Genomic DNA, 17,642 nt, shown 5'->3' on the forward strand with positions numbered 1-17,642 from the left:
CAAGCGATCTCTCTCTCTACTCCCCTGTCAGATTGGGGATCTGTCTGTTTACATTGTCAGATCCCCGTTCTGGCTGTGGAGCGATCGAGGGTGGCCTGGCAGAAATCGCGGCGGCCGGTCACGGGCACCCACTGTATCTATTGCATGAACCAACGTACAGCTACGACGATTTGCGCAATAGAGCCAACCTGCCACAGTACAATGACGGATGGTCGGCAACTGGATACACACTATTCAATTTTCTGTAGATTTTTTTTCCTTAAGATTTACCAAAACCATATATAAGGTTATGAGGTCAAACCTAAACACTTTCAATTTGTATGCAGGCAGGCCCCTCTACTACATCAGTAATGGCAAACCCATTGCATGCGTGCCACAACTGCCAAGCAGAGCCCTCTCTATGGGCATGCCAGGAAGGAGAGCACACATGGACACTGAGCAGTCATCCATACAAGTTGTCTTGTCCACACCACCCCCCCCCCCCCCCCCCATCGAACTATATCTCCCACAATTCTCTAGGGCCAGTGGCGTGTCTGAGGTGGGCATGAATGAGAAGAAGCGGCTCCCACGTGACTCTAGGGCCAGGGGTGACGTGCTGGCGGGAATCCAGTCTCTGGGGACATCAGTGACGTGTCTGGGTTGGGAGTGACTGAGAGAACATGGCTTCCACGTGGCTGGGATCAGGGGTGGTGTGCGGGGGTGGGAATGGGCTACGGGATTGGGAGACACACCGACACTAGAGCCAGGTGAGATGTTTAATGTGGACATTATGTGTTGTGTAGTTAAAATATCTGTTCTGTCTGTGGTGTCCCGCTTCTTAGAGGCAGAGGCTCAAGCTGCTTTACTGTACATCCTGCTGACCAGAGCCATGCAATACCTGTGCCCCCTGCTGGTGGGTACTTTCTCCTTCAACTCCTTCCTTTTTGGCTTCACCATCCTTGCCAGTGCCCAGCAAATGGATCCCTGCCAGTGCCCAGCAAATGGATCCCTGCCAGTGCCCAGCAAATGGATCCCTGCCAGTGCCCAGCAAATGCAACCTTATGCAAAAATAAATGCACATGTAGAGTTAAAGTTTTTTTTTTCAAAATACAGTAAAACCTTGGTTTAAGAGCATTTTGCAAGATGAGCAAAATTCTTTAATACATTTTGACTTGATATACAAGTAGTGTCATGCCACAACTGAATATAAAAGAGAAGAGAGGCGCCTCTAAGTGTAGCTATATGGTTACATTTAATGAAGGTAAAACATATTACTACACTTAGAGGCGTCTCTCTTCTCTTTTATACTCTGGAGCTCCTGCAGGATTTTGCTTCTAATCCCCTTGTGGAGGCTTCCATTTGTGGAGGGACGTTTTATGGTTACACAACCTGGCCATATAATCTTTTTATATGGACTATAAACTGAAGGACTTATGAATAAATGGTTGTGGAACGAATCATTTGAGTTTCCATTATTTCTTATGGGGAAATTCACTTTGATATACAAGTGCTCTGGATTACAAGCATGTTTCTGGAACAAATTATGCCCACAATCCAAGGTTTTACTGTAATTGAAAGCTCTGTTGTTGTATTTTTATTTTAAGACAAAAGCTGTTAATTAGTTTGGACAAACTGTACCAGTTGTTTTTTCTAAACTAAAACCTCAGTATTCAGGTTTAATTGCAGTGTTGGCACTTTGAAATTAATAAGTTGGCTTTGTGTTGCAGTTTGGGCACTCGAGCTCAAAAAGGTTCGCCATCACTGCACTGCATAGGTAAAGGTAAATCTTAGGCTACTTTCACACTGATACAAATAGCGCCTGCATAGTGCCTGTAAAGCGCCTCTCCTCTCACTCCAGTGTAAAAGCTAGAGGGCTTTCACACTGAAGAGGTGCGCTGGCAGGACGCCCAAAAAAGTCCTGCAAGCAGCACCATTGAAATGCTTTTGGAGCGGTGTATACACCGTGGGTGCTTTTAACCCTTTTTCCGGCGTTAGCTTTTAACCCCTTTTCCACCGTTAGCGCAGGTTAAAAGCACCCCGCTAGCAGCCAAAAAAGTGACAATAAATCACAGTAAAGTGCTGATAAAAATAGCGGCGCTTCACCGCCAACGCCACCCCACTGTGAAAGTGCCCTAAAGGAAATCGAACAACAAAAGATGTACAGTGTATATCCAGCTTTTAGTGTCCTCTTGTCCAGCGTGGGTCTATGGAACCTGCTCTGTTCTTGATGCCATCAGGAACCTAGACCTGTGGAGTGTTTTTGTAAACTTTTTTTTGTTTTTTTCACTTTTCTGCTTTTTACAAGTAAGACATTAATTGTTTACTAAAGGCATTTTTTAAAGTGTAACTACTTTTGTTGAGAAAAAAACATTTCCCCTCTGGGTGATCTATGCACATTATAAGGATTTCAACAAGATTTTTTGCAGATTCCTACCTTTTTGTTATTCTGTAATTCTGTAAGTAATCCCTGCCTGTTTTTCTGCGCCCCTATGTTGAGTGAGTCTAATGTGAGTGGTTTCATAATTATGAACCAGCTGCTGCAGCTGCGGGGCTTTAATGAGGACAGCTGCTGGGTCTCCATCCCTTTTAGGCTGGGTTCACACTGCTGCGGGGGGAGATCCGGATGTGATTCGCACCGCAATTCACATCCGATCTCCGTAGCGATGCGAGTACAGCCATACAGATAGTATGGCTGAATTCGCATCGCTCCCGCAGCAAACTCGCACGGGACCCTTTTTTTGGTCCGCAACAGAATCGGATCGCATGGGGGTTCACACCATGCGATCCGATTCCTGTGCGAGTCGGCAGATCGCACTGCGATATGCGGACGGATCTGGGGGTGTCATTAACATATCATTGACACTCCCAGCCGTCCGCATAGGGCAGTGTGAACTGCCGGCGGGAGTAATGCGATGCGGGAAAACGCCGCGGATTCGCGGCGTTCCCACATCGCAGCGGTGTGAACCCGGCCTTAGAGGCAATTTCCTATTGGGAGTATTTCACCAAAAATGACATTTTTGTTGCATGGGATGCCAAAAATCAGATTTTGTTTTTTAGTGCAGACGTCTGGGGAAATCAGTGAGCCAATCACACAAGCAGGAAATTATGTTTTTTGGGGGGGTGTTCAGTACATAAGTATATTTTCTATGTACAGAACACCTCCAGGTAGCCATGCTGGCATGTTACAGAAAATGACAGCGTCTGCAGATTGGAAAGATAATGTTTAATAACATTCAATGACAATATGATTTGTGTCGCATTTTTATACACTGTATTATTATTTTATTTTTATTTTTTGCTTTTTTTACATTTTATTTTTTCCAATGGAAGTGGAGTTACCCTTTAAATTAAAATAACAAACATGTTATACAGGCAGTCCCTGAGTTACCAACAGGTTACGCACTGCCTGTTTGTTCTTAAGTCTAATTTGTTCGTAATTCAGACGCGCATGCGCAGAACGGTGTTTTCCGACGTGCCCGCCAGCGCCTCCTGCCGTTCGTAAGTTGGAGGTTCGTAACTCGGGGGCCTCCTGTACTCTCCTCCTCTTCTGGGATCCTCCCCCGGTAGCTATAGGGGCACATGTGCATACTTGTTCCCCAAGGTGTGTGTCTATTGAGCCGTGCTCCATTGACGCAAACAGCGCACCTTAGCCCCCCCCCATACTTCCGTCTAACAGCCTTTTAATTAACAGCTGCAGGAGCTGATGATTTCTGCTGCTGCCCAAGTCCCTGTGTGAAGAGGAAGAAAGGGGAGAGAAGCGATGGAGCCGTGCACAGTGCTGGATCAATTGAGGACTTTGGTAAATGTTTAGGGAGGTGTGGAAGGACCGAAAACTGTAACATGCTTTTTACCTTAAAGTGGTTGTAAACTGCAGACATGAATTATGAACAAAGCATATCCCTCTATCATGTGTGCTTGTTTTAATTTAAAGCACAAAGTGTCACTTTTGTCTGCTGCTTCCTTCCTCTTCTATCAGCATGAATCACTTCTGACAAGTTTGACTGACACCAAGAGAAAAATGGTGGCAGATTGACAGACTCAGCTCTGTGTGATGTGTGGAGGGGTGTGTCTCTTCCCTCCAATCAGCTTCCAGAGCTCTCCTCACTGAGCTATGCAGAGTAACTTCAGCTCTGCACCTCCTTTTTTCTGAATTCTCAGACAAGCTTTAAAATTCAGCACTTTCAACAGATGTAGAGATGAGAAAAACGCAGATAAACAGGTACAATATATGCAGGAGGATTTGTTTTATCTCTGTGTATCATCTGAGGCTGGGGTCACTTCACTGTGTATATGTGAGGGTATACAATTGCTTTAATGCAGGGAATGCATTAGGGTATAAAATGTTTTGGCTTTGGAACCACTTTAACACAGATTTGCTGGGCTGTCCATGAAAGCCCTGTGCTAGGTCTGCACTTACTGGCTGTAGAAGAAGGGGAATCCCCTCCTCCAAGTCATTCTGCTGTCTCCCTGTGTAACCTAAGAGACTGTCTATTACCTGGTCTGAAATAGGGCTGGGGAAAAATAGATTTGAATCTTGAATCGAGTTGAGAGGTCAAATCGATTCAAATTTTCAGCAAATCTGTTTTTGTTTTTCTTCTTTTTTTTTCACCAGGACCGGTGCTGACACCGCGCCAGTCCTGAGGAGCTGCAGGCAGGAGTTTTTAGGTGAGGCCGCGGCTTCGGCCCAGTCCGTGAGGCCGGACCCACGGACTAGGCCAAAGCCACGGCCTCGCCTAAAAACTCCTGCCCGCAGCTCCTCAGGACTGGCACAGTGTCCATCAAAAAATAAAAACTCGATTTGAATCGTAAATCTAGTTTGTTTGTTTTTTCGCAGATTTCTTTTTTTTTTTTTTTTAGAAAATCTCCCAGCTCTAGTCTGAAACAGGGCAGTTCGTTTTTTTTTTTTAATGTGATATTTCATATTAACCTTACAAAAAAAATTAGATCTATTTTGATAATACTGCACATAATATATCGGTAAAGATAACTTGTATCAAAAACATTTTGCATTACCGTTAAAGCAACAGTGGGAACTCTTCAGATCCCGGGAAGGGGAGGATGCTGACTCTGTAATTGCCTTCATTCTTACAGGTTCCTCAGTGCATTAGCTGTGCTAGCAGAAAGGCCGGAGCTGGTGGAGAGGGTGATGATCACAAGGACAATCTGCCCAGAAGGAGCCTATCAAGTTCGACTATGCAAAGATGGGACATGGATCACAGTCCTAGTGGATGACATGCTGCCCTGCGATGAAGCTGGATACCTGCTCTTCTCCCAGGTAGGTGCCAAGTTGCAATACCTCTACCGGGATAGAAATGCCAATACAAATTAAGACTGTCAGCTGTTGGTCCCACCTACTCTTATAAGGAATGGCTGTGAAGGTTCTCATTTATCCACACCATGCTATAGCGAGTAGTAGTTTGTCCCATTCAGTTGGACTTGGTCTGTGATATTGAAGACATTTTTCTACTCATCCCAAGAGCCTCCCACAGTTCAGATAAGTGTTGAGAACATGTTTCAGAATTTCTAGCCACACAGGTAACTCAGTCACGTACTTGATCCAAATACCATGGTGCCATTAAATGTGTCATGGTACATAGATGACTGTCCAAGAACATAACAGGAGATGTGAGAGTATATGACACCACCTTGTTTTAATTTCCTTAATCCAATTAACTTGGTGCCATGTTCAGGACACAGCAGTCTTCCTACACCTTAAGGGGAAAGGACATTTTTTTTTTGAGGGCACTGAGCTGCACATTGTGAACAGAGGGGACAGCTATTTTGCAGAAAGTATGTAAAAGGCCATCTAAGTCGAGCTAGAACATTCATACCCAAACAAGGGCGGCAGACTTAAAGAAGTATAGCCAAAGCATTTTGGCGATACTACTTTGGATTACAGGAGTGCAGTTCGTTCTGCACATCTGTGACCCGTTTCAGCTGACAGTGGGCTAAAGCCGCTGTCGGCTGATGTCACTGAGACAGTCCAGGCACAGAAAAGATCCTGACCTTATGGTCAGAATCCACCCAGCAGCCTGGACCTGGATCTGGCTCAGCCTCTCAGCGATCCCCCAAGAGCCTGAGCCATTCCCTAGCACCCCCTCCACAGCCCAGCTCTCCAGTGAGTGCTGGAGGAGCAGAGAGCTGGAGACTGACAGTCATGCTTCTGCTCAGAGCAAAGGGGGAGAAGCGAGCAATCAGCAGAGTTTGATCGCTCAGTTCTCACTGCAGAGTCGACAGGGGGAAAGATGCAGCATAGGATCAATGATGCATCCACCTAGGCGAGTATAACTGGTTGTTTTTGTTTTTTTGTTTTTACAAAGCTTGTACTTCTCTTTCAAACTGGCCATACACTGATTGAAATTTTGATCAGTGCGCGGCTATTCCCGCTCAAGCGAAGACTACATTTTCTGTTCGAAAGGCCATGTTGGAAATTTTTTTCTCGATCAGTGAAATCAGACAGCAACAGATACCAATGTCATAATACAGTGTCCTATGGGGGTAGGGATGTTTGTGTCAATGGAGGAATCTGGAATCTATTAGCCTTTTCTTGGGTAAACCTGCTGGGCTAACTAGCTGTATTTGGCCAGCTTTAGATACCATCTATCACTCATATGTGAAGGCAGGATCTGTACTCTGGAGATTTGACAGTTTACACCTTAAAGCGAGATTAAAGTCGGGGATACTGGCCTATACTCAGTCTGACCCCCGTGAGGTCCCTACTGGCATCTTCTCCCCGGATTCTTCTTGATGTCGGTCTTTCTCCATCTTTCTCCGTCTGAATTTGCTGGCACCAGAGGACAGCATTCCATGCACAGCTCCATGTACATTTGGCCGAAGATTGTGATCAAACAGGTAAGTATATTTTATTACAGAAGAGGCATTACATATCTCTTTTGCAATAAAAAAGAAACCTGCCTGGTCACGTTTTTTCAGTCTTTAGTTCCGCTTTAAGCCACGTAACTCAGACAGTTAATACATGTAACAGACTCCATGGTTTCACTACTAATCTATATGGAATGAGACTGTTGATATATTCGCTATGTGTACAGTATGTATCCCCATAGCTGCCATTGTGGTATGTACACATCAGAGATCCTATGTATACAGAACTGCATGGCCTTGGTATTCACTCTAGTTTGAATGCAGATAGCCGTCGCGCACAGTGCAGCTCACAGCTACAGTACCTCAGGAAAAAGCCGTGTATGCAGGGAGGCATGTTTTAAGCTGTTCCCACAAAATGGTTGCACATAAAGGAATAAAACGTTAATACCTTCAGGTATCGAGTGCTATGATTAAACTGGGAGGTGATAGGTGTAAAATGTGTGTAAAACCAATCACTAAAACCCCATATCAGCTTTAACATCATAACTTCACAAGTTTAATTCATTTATTTTTAAATTTTCAGCTTTCATAAAAAAAAAAATACCTGCCGATTCCGCCATGAGGGTCTTGTTTAGGCTCTTCTTTTTATAAGGTGACAACAATCTGCACTCCTCTCCCAATTTCTTTCCTGTGTTGTCCCCCTTTCATGCACTCCTCCAGTGGAGAGTGCCAACACACGTTGCACAGGTATAGTCCACTGTTGCCACCATTGGGAAACCCACCCTGAGAAATGATGAGCCCCAGTATCTATGTAGATAGGAGTGGCTTCAAAAAGAGTTCAGGATATCAGCATTGCTGATATATAAAGAAATAAAGTAAAAATTATATCTTATTAACCAAAAACATGGCAATTGCGTCTGATGCACCGGGCTTTACTAAACTAAATGTTATTCAGTAAGGGTTTACATGTACTTTAAGCATTTTGATTTTTATTTTCCATACAGGCCCAAAGGAAGCAGCTGTGGGTGGCTCTGATAGAGAAGGCCTTAGCAAAGCTCCATGGATCCTACTTCGCCCTCCAGGCTGGCAGAGCTATCGAGGGGTTGGCCACTCTTACTGGTGCTCCATGTGAAAGTCTAATGCTTCAGATTAGTTCTACTAACCCCCGAGAGGAGACCGTGGACACAGACCTCATCTGGGCCAAAATGCTAAGCTCTAAAGAAGCCGGGTAAGAATGTGCAGACAGGGGCTGACTGATGATGACCCCCATGTATTTTTTTTTTAAGAAGCCTCTATTCATTCCTACTACTTAGTCTTTTTTATTTTATAACACGAAAAGGAGAATCCTGCTGGTTCCTATGGCCAAGCCTAATTTTGTTCTTTCAAGCGCATTCTAAACTGCATCTAAATTTACACTGCTGATTCTCCCTTTAGTGATTATATGAGTAAATTTGAGGCTATTTGATTTGGAAAGCTAAATATTTGAGCCACTCTTACCCTTTTATTTAGCAATCCCAACAAGATTGTTAAGCATAACACAACAAAACACTGTTTAATGCTGAATTCCAGGTATGGATATTTTTTGCATAGTTGCATTGGTCCAGCTTGATCCTTCATTCCATCCATCCATTCCATCCATCAATTTCAAAATTGCCGCATTTTTTTTTTTCTTTAATCCACTTCAGCTCTGGACCATTTGGCTGTCCAAAGACCAGAGCACTTTTTGCGATTCGGCACTGTGTCGCTTGAACTGACAATTGCGTGGTCGTGTGACGTGTCTCCCAAACAAAATTGACGTCCTTTTTTTTTCTTCCCACAAATAGAGCTTTCTTTTGGTGGCGATTGATCACCTCTGCGTTTTTTATTTTTTTCGCTATAAACAAAAAAATAACAATAATTTTGAAAAAAGCGCATTATTTTTTACTTTTTGCTATAATAAATATCCCCAAAAAATATATAAACATATTTTTTTCTTCAATTTAGGCTGATACGTATTATTCTACACATTTGGCAAAAAAAATCGCAATAACCGTTTATTGGTTTGCGCAAAAATTATAGCGTCTACAAAATAGGGGATAGTTTTTTGGCATTTTTATGAATAATTTTTTTCTTACTAGTAATGGTGGCGATTTTTATCCAGACATTTTCGGTGCCATTTTGTGGCCATTCACATTTTATACAGCGATCAGTGCGATTAAAAATGCACTGATTACTGTGTAAATGTGACTGGCAGTGACCGGGTTAACCACTAGGTGGTGTTGTATGGGGTTAAGTGTGTCCTAGGGAGTTATTCTAACTGTGGGGGGAGGGGCTGTGTATGACACGACACTGATCACCGCTCCCGATTACAGGGAGCAGTGATCAGTGACATTGTCACTAGGCGGAACAGGGAAATGCTTGTTTACATTAGCATCTCCCCCGTACTTCCTCTCTGTGAGATGATCGTGGGTATCCCAGTGGACGACGAGTCTGCGGGACCCGCGGTCAGACTCGTGGCGGGCACGTGCGCATACCTGCTATGCAAGCTTCACGGGATCACGTCCATTAACGGGATTTCGTAACACTGCGGTGGCTGGTCCGCAAGTGGTTAATTGGTACATTTTCTCCATTTAAATATTTGATATGTTTTCTATAGTGAATTAAATATGGGTTTATGGTTAATGTACCAACTGTGCATGTTGCATATCTCACCCGTTACTGCAATGGTTTATTTCTATTGTCACCTGTTCACTGTAACATTTAAATTTCTTGCTCCATGTTTCTCTGCCCTTTGAATAAAGAACAAAATTTGGAAAAATAAATATGGGTTTATGAGATTTGCAAATCATTGCATTTTGTTTTTCTGTAGATTCTACACAGCGTCCCAATTATTATTTTTTTTTGGAATTGGGGTTTCAAAAAAATGATTTTTTGTCTGCTTTAAATGTTGTGGCAGCTGATTTTAGTGTCTAATTGGGTTTAAAATCTGTACTTGACTTTCCTTTCTTCCTGTTGACTTACCTCTGATCTCCCCTTTCCTTTTCCTTACCTTTTTATCTTCTTCCTCTTCCTTGTTGTAACATTGCACTTCCTGAGTGCGTATTTAAACTGCATTATTATCAGGGATTTAGCCGGTCCAGGCTTGACATTGACATTCCTGCAGATCTTGCTGGACCCCACCTCAACTTTCTAGACTTGGCACAACCACTTCCACTGTTTTCTCTCATTTGGTGGTCTGTATAATATGAAGTTTTCCCTGGGTTACGCTGCCATTCTGAGCCCCTGTGTGGGCAGCTTATATGCCGTTCTGTAACTCTTTGAAAAAAAAATTTATGAAAATATTTGTCCTGAAAATCTGTACTTGATACATTGTGCTTCTTTCTCTATCTCTTATAACTCCAGCTTTCTAATGGGGGCATCTTGTGGAGGAGGCAACATGAAGGTGGATGATGTGGCCTATGAGAGCGTGGGCCTGAGACCAAGGCATGCCTATTCTATACTTGACCTCCGAGATGTCCATGGCACCCGGTGAGTACTGTACAGAGGAGTTACAACAGCTACACAACCTTGTCTGTTTCTCAGAAAACACCCTTTGAATTTCTAATTTCATGCTATTTAGACTCCTCCGCCTGCGAAACCCTTGGGGACGCTTCTCTTGGAACGGCAACTGGTCAGATGATTGGGCCTTGTGGCCGGCGGCCCTGAAGCAGGACCTGATGCCACATGGTAGTAGCGAAGGTGTTTTCTGGATGGAATATAGTGATTTTATACAGTGAGTCACCTTCAGTAACTTTTAGATCAATTTCCTTGTAGACCTCTGGATTGTTTTGCTTTTATTGCTAAGGTCGATTTTATTACTAAGGTTGTAAGGAGAAGGAAATGTAAAAGGTGTCAAATTTCTGCAAAGTTCATGAATTCACATTTTCATTCCCCATTCAACTAAGACTATGGTCTGAGTACAAAAAATGACATACGTCTCCTACTTGTATGAACATTTAATTCCCCTCTGACAGCAGGTTTATTTATTTTTCTTCTCTTCCTGTAACCGGGTGACAACGCTGTTCTTTCTGCAGAGAAAATCGCACAGCGTTGCCACCCTCTGGACAAGGGTAATTTTAATTGATTAATGCACCTTGCTGGGGGAAAAAATAGGTTGTGTGGGGTCACTGTTGTACTTTATAAATCCATAGGCGTCAGCTGTCATGTTTTTGCCTTGTCCAGGCTTTTTGAAAGTAGGGTGGTCCCACCAGCAGGTACCCATTACAGTTATTCAGGGCTCACCCCTGCAGCATTTCACACCTGCCAGCAGTGGAACTAGCACTGCTTCCAGGAGTCATGGTGGCCTATAGATTTGGTATGGCTTATAATAAGGCTTACCTGTAGGTAAAATTATCTCCTAAACTTGCGTCGTTTAGGAGATATTCTACCCAGCAGCAGCAGCCGGTGACAGTACAGGCGTATGTGCTTTGAAGGAACAGCTTACCTGTACTGTTCCTTAAGAGCTGTGTCCGGGGCTGGGACTACGGTGTGCACACACGGTAGTGACATCATCGTGGCTCAGACAGACAGCCTGATAATGCAAACCCAAAAGGAAGACCGAGTGAAGATGAAAGCCTCTACAGCAGTGACAGCGCCCAGCTGGAGAGCTTCATTTTAAAGTAAGTCTTTCATAATGTGCTAGTATGCATTGCATACTAGCACATTATGATAGTGCCTTGCAGGGGGAAACTTTTTTTTTTCCTAGAATTTACCACCGCTTTAAGGGAAAATGGATTAATTACAATTGTTGTATTAATTCTGGTCTGTGTATAAGGATAGCAAAAACGGCAGATATACAGATAGCCAGCCATAAACTGAGAAATTCTTTCCTGCAACCAAATTTTGTTTTTGTTTTCTCATCTCCTAAAACTTCTAAAAGAAGAAACAAAAAAAAAAAAAGAAAAACATCTGAAACCTAATTGGTCATTCTGGATAAGGCACACCCCTCTTTCCTGATCTTGGTCTTGTTTTATATATGCCTTCTGGCTCTTTATTCTGTTTTTGCTCCATCTCTGTCATGTTTGGGCTTGGTTGAGTCTCACATTTGTCCACTTTGGCTGCTGCAGGTATTTTGACTCCGTTGACATCTGCAAAATCCACACAGACTGGCATGAAGTCCGAGTCCAGGGCACATTTCCCAACAAGGCCTCCGTTCCAGTGACCATCACCTCTCTGACAGTGGTGGAACGCACAGCCCTGGAGTTTTCGTTGTTCCAGGAAGGCAGCAGGTGGGGAGAATTAAGCTAATTAAAAAGCTTTACAATAAAGAGGTCCTACCACCAGACTTTTTATGTCAACAATCTTTCCATAGGTAATTAATAAAGGTAAAGAGGTTTGGGACTTTGTATGAGGCCAGGACATAGAACGTCAAGTTGCCTCCATTCCAATTTGCAGTTGCATAAGGAGAGAGTTTGGGACTTTATATGAAGCATGCGGCCAAATTAGGCAACATGAACGATGGAGTGTCTGGCGGGTATATGATGGAAAATAGCATTATGTCATATCATGTACATAATATAGCATAGACCAAACGCATACTCTGAGATCCATGTTCACATAATTGTAACGAGACCATAACACATTGGTAAAGGCCAGTAGAACAATGTTTAAAAATATTTAATAACATTCTTATGTTATATTATATCTTGTGTTATGTTATATTTAATAATATAACATTCTAACATAATATAATCATACTGTAGGCATCTATATAGCTTGACGTGTTTTGTGGATAACCTCCAATCTTCAGGAGCAGGTGCAAAATCGGTATCTATAAACATATTGTAAAATTATAGTAGGGCTAGCCAAAGAAGAGGGAGGGAAAGAAAAAAAAGGTGTAAATAATGTGGACGATGACCATGAATCACCCATTGGTTACTTACAGATAATCTGTGAGTGTAGGTGACAGCGATGAGGGCTGAGACCGATTGGGGGAGAAGACCTCATCCGTCCCGGGTACATGATATAACAGAATGCTATTATACTATTTTCCATCATATCCCCACCAGAGACTCCTTGTTCATGTTGCCTAATTCGGCCGCATGCTTCATATAAAGTTCCAAACTCTCTCCTTATGCAATCTTTTCATAGGGTGTATGTGCATTTAATATTTTATACATGTTATTTACCTATACAAGCCTCCCTTGTTTAAACATCCAAAATCTGAGACTGCTGCTGGGCATGACCATCTTGGATGTGACATCAGCAGCCCTAGGAGGTTCAGGGCTTTCACTAAAGTGAAAATATATTGTATCCACCTTCGTTCTTCCTTCAGAAACTCCATAAATATTTAGGTAATAATGGTATGAATACCTGTAAGCGCAGGGGGGGGGGGGGGTTGGGGTTGAATTTAGTTTTTGGGGTAATAGGTAACAAATAAAATAAAAGGGAGGAACAGGAGGTCCAATAGGAAGTTCACAGAACAAAATTCGAGATCACGAATGGCATTCTCTTCTTGTTTAGGTTATAAAGATAGGAGTAGGCCTGGGTGGTGAAGGTTAGGGATAAATGTAGTTATATATTTGGGCAGGGGTGAACACACACACACACACACACACACACACACACACACACACACACACACACACACACACACACACACACACACACACACACACACACACACACACACACACACACACACACACACACTATATCTGAGGAATATTAATAATCCCGCCCTAAAATAATAAGGTTATAAGAAACTATTTATGTTTGTACCTCTTGGAATGTGATGTAATGATGTCCTTATTGCTTTCTTTCTTGTATAAATAAAGAATTTGAAAAAAGAAAGGAGTGGTTGGGTAATGAAGGCAGCAGCTGTCCTCAGAGAAAGCCAACTCTGTATATAGAATAGAAAGGGGAAAAACACAGGAAGCACCCCTAAGTGCAGTATTAAAAGCAGTGTTTTAATGGCAAGGTACAAAAAATAATCTCGAATGAACTGTCCTGATCGGCTCTCGAAAGCTCTGTACGAACAATCCGATTATCGTACGATTTTCTGATCGTGTGTACAGGACTTTAGTTTCCTTTACCAGCTTGATAGATCATTGTATGCAGTCCCTGTGTGGCCCGTTACATCAGGCGTCCATGCTGGGGCCTGCTGTCTCCCACAGCGGTGACAATTAGATAAATGGCTCCCCCCCCCCCGAATACCATCAATCCAGGTCTTTAGAAGGAGCTTATGCTCCGAGCAAATAGCCTGCCTGCCTGTCTCGTCTGACTGTAACAGCTCTTCCGGCTGTCTCCCTGCTGTCCGTGACGTTACTTCCTTGCATTCCACGCTGGTTCCGGTTGTCTTCCTGTTGGCCGCGGGACATGCTGTGGACCCTTCACCATCACAGCCACGCATGGGTATCATACTGGCAGCCTTCCAGCTGTTGCAAAACTACAATTCCCATTCGGCATTGCAAGGCTGACAGTTAGAAGCATGACTCCCCATAGGCAGGGAGGTTCTGCAACAGCTGGAGGGCCGCCAGTTTGAGACCCCTGATTTAAGACCCCTTTCACACCACACCGCCCTTTGCGTCGGCGGTAAAACACCGCTATTTTTAGCGGCGGATTTGCGGTGCATTTCAGGCGCTAGTGAGCACTTTTACCCCCTGCTAGCGGCCGAGAAAGGGTTAAAACCGCCGGCAATATGATGCAATAGCGGCGTTTTGCCGGCGGTATTACAGCGCTGCCCCATTAATTTCAATGGGGTGCAGTGGTGGAGGAGCGGTAAACACACTGCTCCTTCACCACTCCAAAGAAGCTGCTGACAGGACTTTTTTCTGACGTCCTGCCAGCGCACCGCTGTAGTGTGAAAGCCCTTGGGCTTTCACACTACATACAATGGTGCAGCTTCTTTAGGGCGGATTGCAGGCGCTATTTCTAGCGCTATAGCGCCTGCAAAATGCCCTTGTGTGAAAGGGGTCTTAAGGCTAAATTCACCTTTGAAGAAAAAAGAATAAATGTTTTTGCAGGTAAAATTTTTTTATCTTTTCATAAAGGACCTACAAAATATTGCACCCGCATACAGTGGATGGCAGGAGTAATGAAAGTAATGAAAGGGTCCTGAAGACACTTCCCACAGCTCTCTGGCCATACCTCCCTACAGGCTTTCAGTTACTGAGATGGAGAGAGCATCAATAGACTACAAGTGCACTAATCAGCACTTTAAGTCCATCTGCCGCGGTTTACAGATCTCTGTGAATGAATGACACAACTGTGCGGGCGGAGCCCTGAGTCGTACCAATTTTAAAATTGACAGCGGCGGTGGGGAGACCTGAAAAACTGAAGATTTCGTGGGTGGGTCTGTTTTCCAGGGCTCAGTGGGTGGAGTCGTGATGTCAGTAGACTCCCCGCACACCTCTGCACCTCCACCTCTTATCAACATACATTTTCTCCTGTGTATTTCTTACACTCAACTTCTGCTATGATCACGAACATCCAGTCAAAACCCAGAAAAGTCCCCACATGACTTCAGCATGCCAAATCATGCTGAGGTGTAGAACAGCCAATCCTTGTAGAGCAGCAGAAGAAAGGAGTGGGAGGGAATTAAAAAATAATGCATGTCTCTTAGGCTAGTGCACGAGATATGTAAATCACCTGTCACTCACAGCAAGGAGGAGGATTTGACAAAGTTTTTCCTTTATCTCACTGAACAATAAAAGAGATTTGCTCAGAGCTGGATTAACTCTTTGTGGCAAGACTGGGCTCAGATGATAGGAAATCTTATACTCTACATTATGACATAAAAAACAAAACAAAAAAAAAAACCCTTTGACGTTCTGCTCCACCATTTGGTAGAGCATATTTTGAGTGTTGCTAACTCATTGAAAAATGTGGACTTTAAAGGGTTAAATTGAATATGTACCAAGACTATGCCCATTAATACATTAACATATTCTGTACAAGGTGTAAAAGCACTTAAAAAAAAAAAAAAAGCACCCTTATTCACCCATGTAGCTATATGCATTGTGGTTGTGGAGAAATTGTTTTTCATTATTCAGAGTAGAGAAACAGAAACCACACCTCATCTCCCCTTGTTTCCTCTGGTAGGAGGGACTTGGCAGTCTGCTAGCCTTCTAATATTAACCAGCAGGTCCTGTAAGCTTTTATGTTGGCCATAGAGTTTACCTGTTATCTGTTTGTACAATATCCTTTAGATCTACTTCTCATTTCTATAGTACAAGGGCCTGCCTGATTGGGTGTAAAATGAAAAGGATTGTTTCGATAGGCCGTCACGTTACTTGGTTTTTCTTAAATCTAAAGGAATATGTGTTTACAGGAGCCTGACCCTACTGTCACAGTCCCATGATGTCCCTGCCAACCCCATGCTTTAGCCTATTACCTTCCCTTTCCACTTCCCCTAACCGTTTTGCTATACATATTGCAAAACTTATAGCTAGGAAACTGACTTAAACTCTACTTCAGAGTCTCTGTTCATTTTGAAGATTAAGTACTGCACAGAAACTTCAGCCACAGAAGTCAGTGAGTGCTGGCTTGTTTTAAAGCTTTTTCAAATGCTTGCTAAAATTTGAAAACTTTTTATTGTCCATAGTCCAAGTACAGATGCACTTTAAAGTATTAATCTGTATATCCCTTTACTTTTTAGACGGTCAGACACAGTGGACAGTCACCTCCTTGACCTCTGCATCATGGTTTTTCGAGCTTCCCACGGTGGAGCTGGGAAGGTCATGTTGGGCCGCCTCATGGCACACAGCAAAAGGGCAGTGAAAAAGTTTGTGGGGTGTGACGTCATGCTGGAACCCGGGGAGTATGCTGTTGTTTGCTGTGCATTTAACCACTGGAATACCTTAAACCTGACTGGCTCATCCGCTGTTCAAGGTAAGCTCAGTTCCGCTCTGATTCTGAAGCGCTTGGAATTTGCGAGGTGCCATGTGGCATTCAACCAATAATTGTGCCGTATTTTTCAGCTTCCAGTCCCACAGGCAGCAGTAATAACCGCCGCTCGGTTGCAGACCCCATGGGGTACGTCTTGGCCATTTATAGTTCTCGGCTCGTCATGGTTGAACAGGTCGAAGCACAGCCAACAACACTTGCAGATGCCATCATCTTGCTCACTGAAGATAAGGGGGAGCGGCATGAGGTAAAGGCACACTGGGATAATTTACTGGCTCTCTGCAAAGATCAATACTTCATTATTCCTCGCACTTCGCTTCTCTCTTACTGCTCTTTATTTGGCTTCTGTCTAGCGGCATTTACCGTTTGTATAGCCTCCTGTGAGAGCACATTCTAGTTCCTGCATGTTGATAAGGTTTAGGAGCCAATGGCCTTCACTCCCCCTTCTGCTTCTTCCACAGGGTCGTGAGGGGATGACCTGTTATTATCTAACGCACGGATGGGCGGGGCTCATCGTGGTTGTAGAAAACCGCCACCCCAAGTCCTACTTGCACATTCAGTGTGACTGCACAGATAGCTTCAATGTAGTGTCCACCCGCGGCAGCTTGAAAACCAGCGACAGCGTCCCACCTCTTCACAGGTGAGTAGAGCAACCATTGGATCATAGTAAATGAAATAAAACCGGACATTGGGATCTGCACTTACGGGTTTACAATATGCCTAACGGCAAGTAAGGATATGTTTCGGTGTGTTCGCACAGCCCATGTGCATAGCCCGCCAGGAAGTCTGGACTGTGCTGTGCTAATTACAGGCAGCGAGACATTTCCGATCCCTGCAGCCGTGCATCAGGACAATATCTCCTTGCCTGTGATTAGCGCAGTGCTGACTTGCCTGACTGGCCTGTGCAAACATGCTGGAGCTCATCCTTTATGGTAAGGAGTACCGTCTTACCTGATATAGAGGGGTGGGGCACCTTC

The 17,642-nt window shown here is 43.7% G+C and overlaps 1 protein-coding gene across 3 annotated transcripts in view; it reads left to right on the forward strand.

Annotated features, from left to right (window-relative positions):
• The window catches only part of CAPN15 (calpain 15), a 121,624-nt gene that overhangs the window by 88,464 nt on the left and 15,518 nt on the right, over window positions 1-17,642 (forward strand). For all 3 annotated transcript variants that reach the window (XM_077449306.1, XM_077449305.1, XM_077449304.1), the window contains exons 4-11: window positions 5,071-5,254; window positions 7,806-8,029; window positions 10,183-10,308; window positions 10,400-10,552; window positions 11,886-12,047; window positions 16,418-16,650; window positions 16,740-16,912; window positions 17,127-17,305. In XM_077449306.1, coding sequence (XP_077305432.1) covers window positions 5,071-5,254; window positions 7,806-8,029; window positions 10,183-10,308; window positions 10,400-10,552; window positions 11,886-12,047; window positions 16,418-16,650; window positions 16,740-16,912; window positions 17,127-17,305 — 1,434 coding nt within the window. The remainder of the gene's footprint in view (window positions 1-5,070; window positions 5,255-7,805; window positions 8,030-10,182; window positions 10,309-10,399; window positions 10,553-11,885; window positions 12,048-16,417; window positions 16,651-16,739; window positions 16,913-17,126; window positions 17,306-17,642) is intronic.

The sequence above is a fragment of the Lithobates pipiens genome, unplaced genomic scaffold (genome assembly GCF_037356315.1).
Source record: "Lithobates pipiens isolate NorthernLeopardFrog02 unplaced genomic scaffold, aLitPip1_a1.2 Scaffold_22, whole genome shotgun sequence".
Taxonomy (NCBI): Eukaryota; Metazoa; Chordata; class Amphibia; order Anura; family Ranidae; genus Lithobates; species Lithobates pipiens.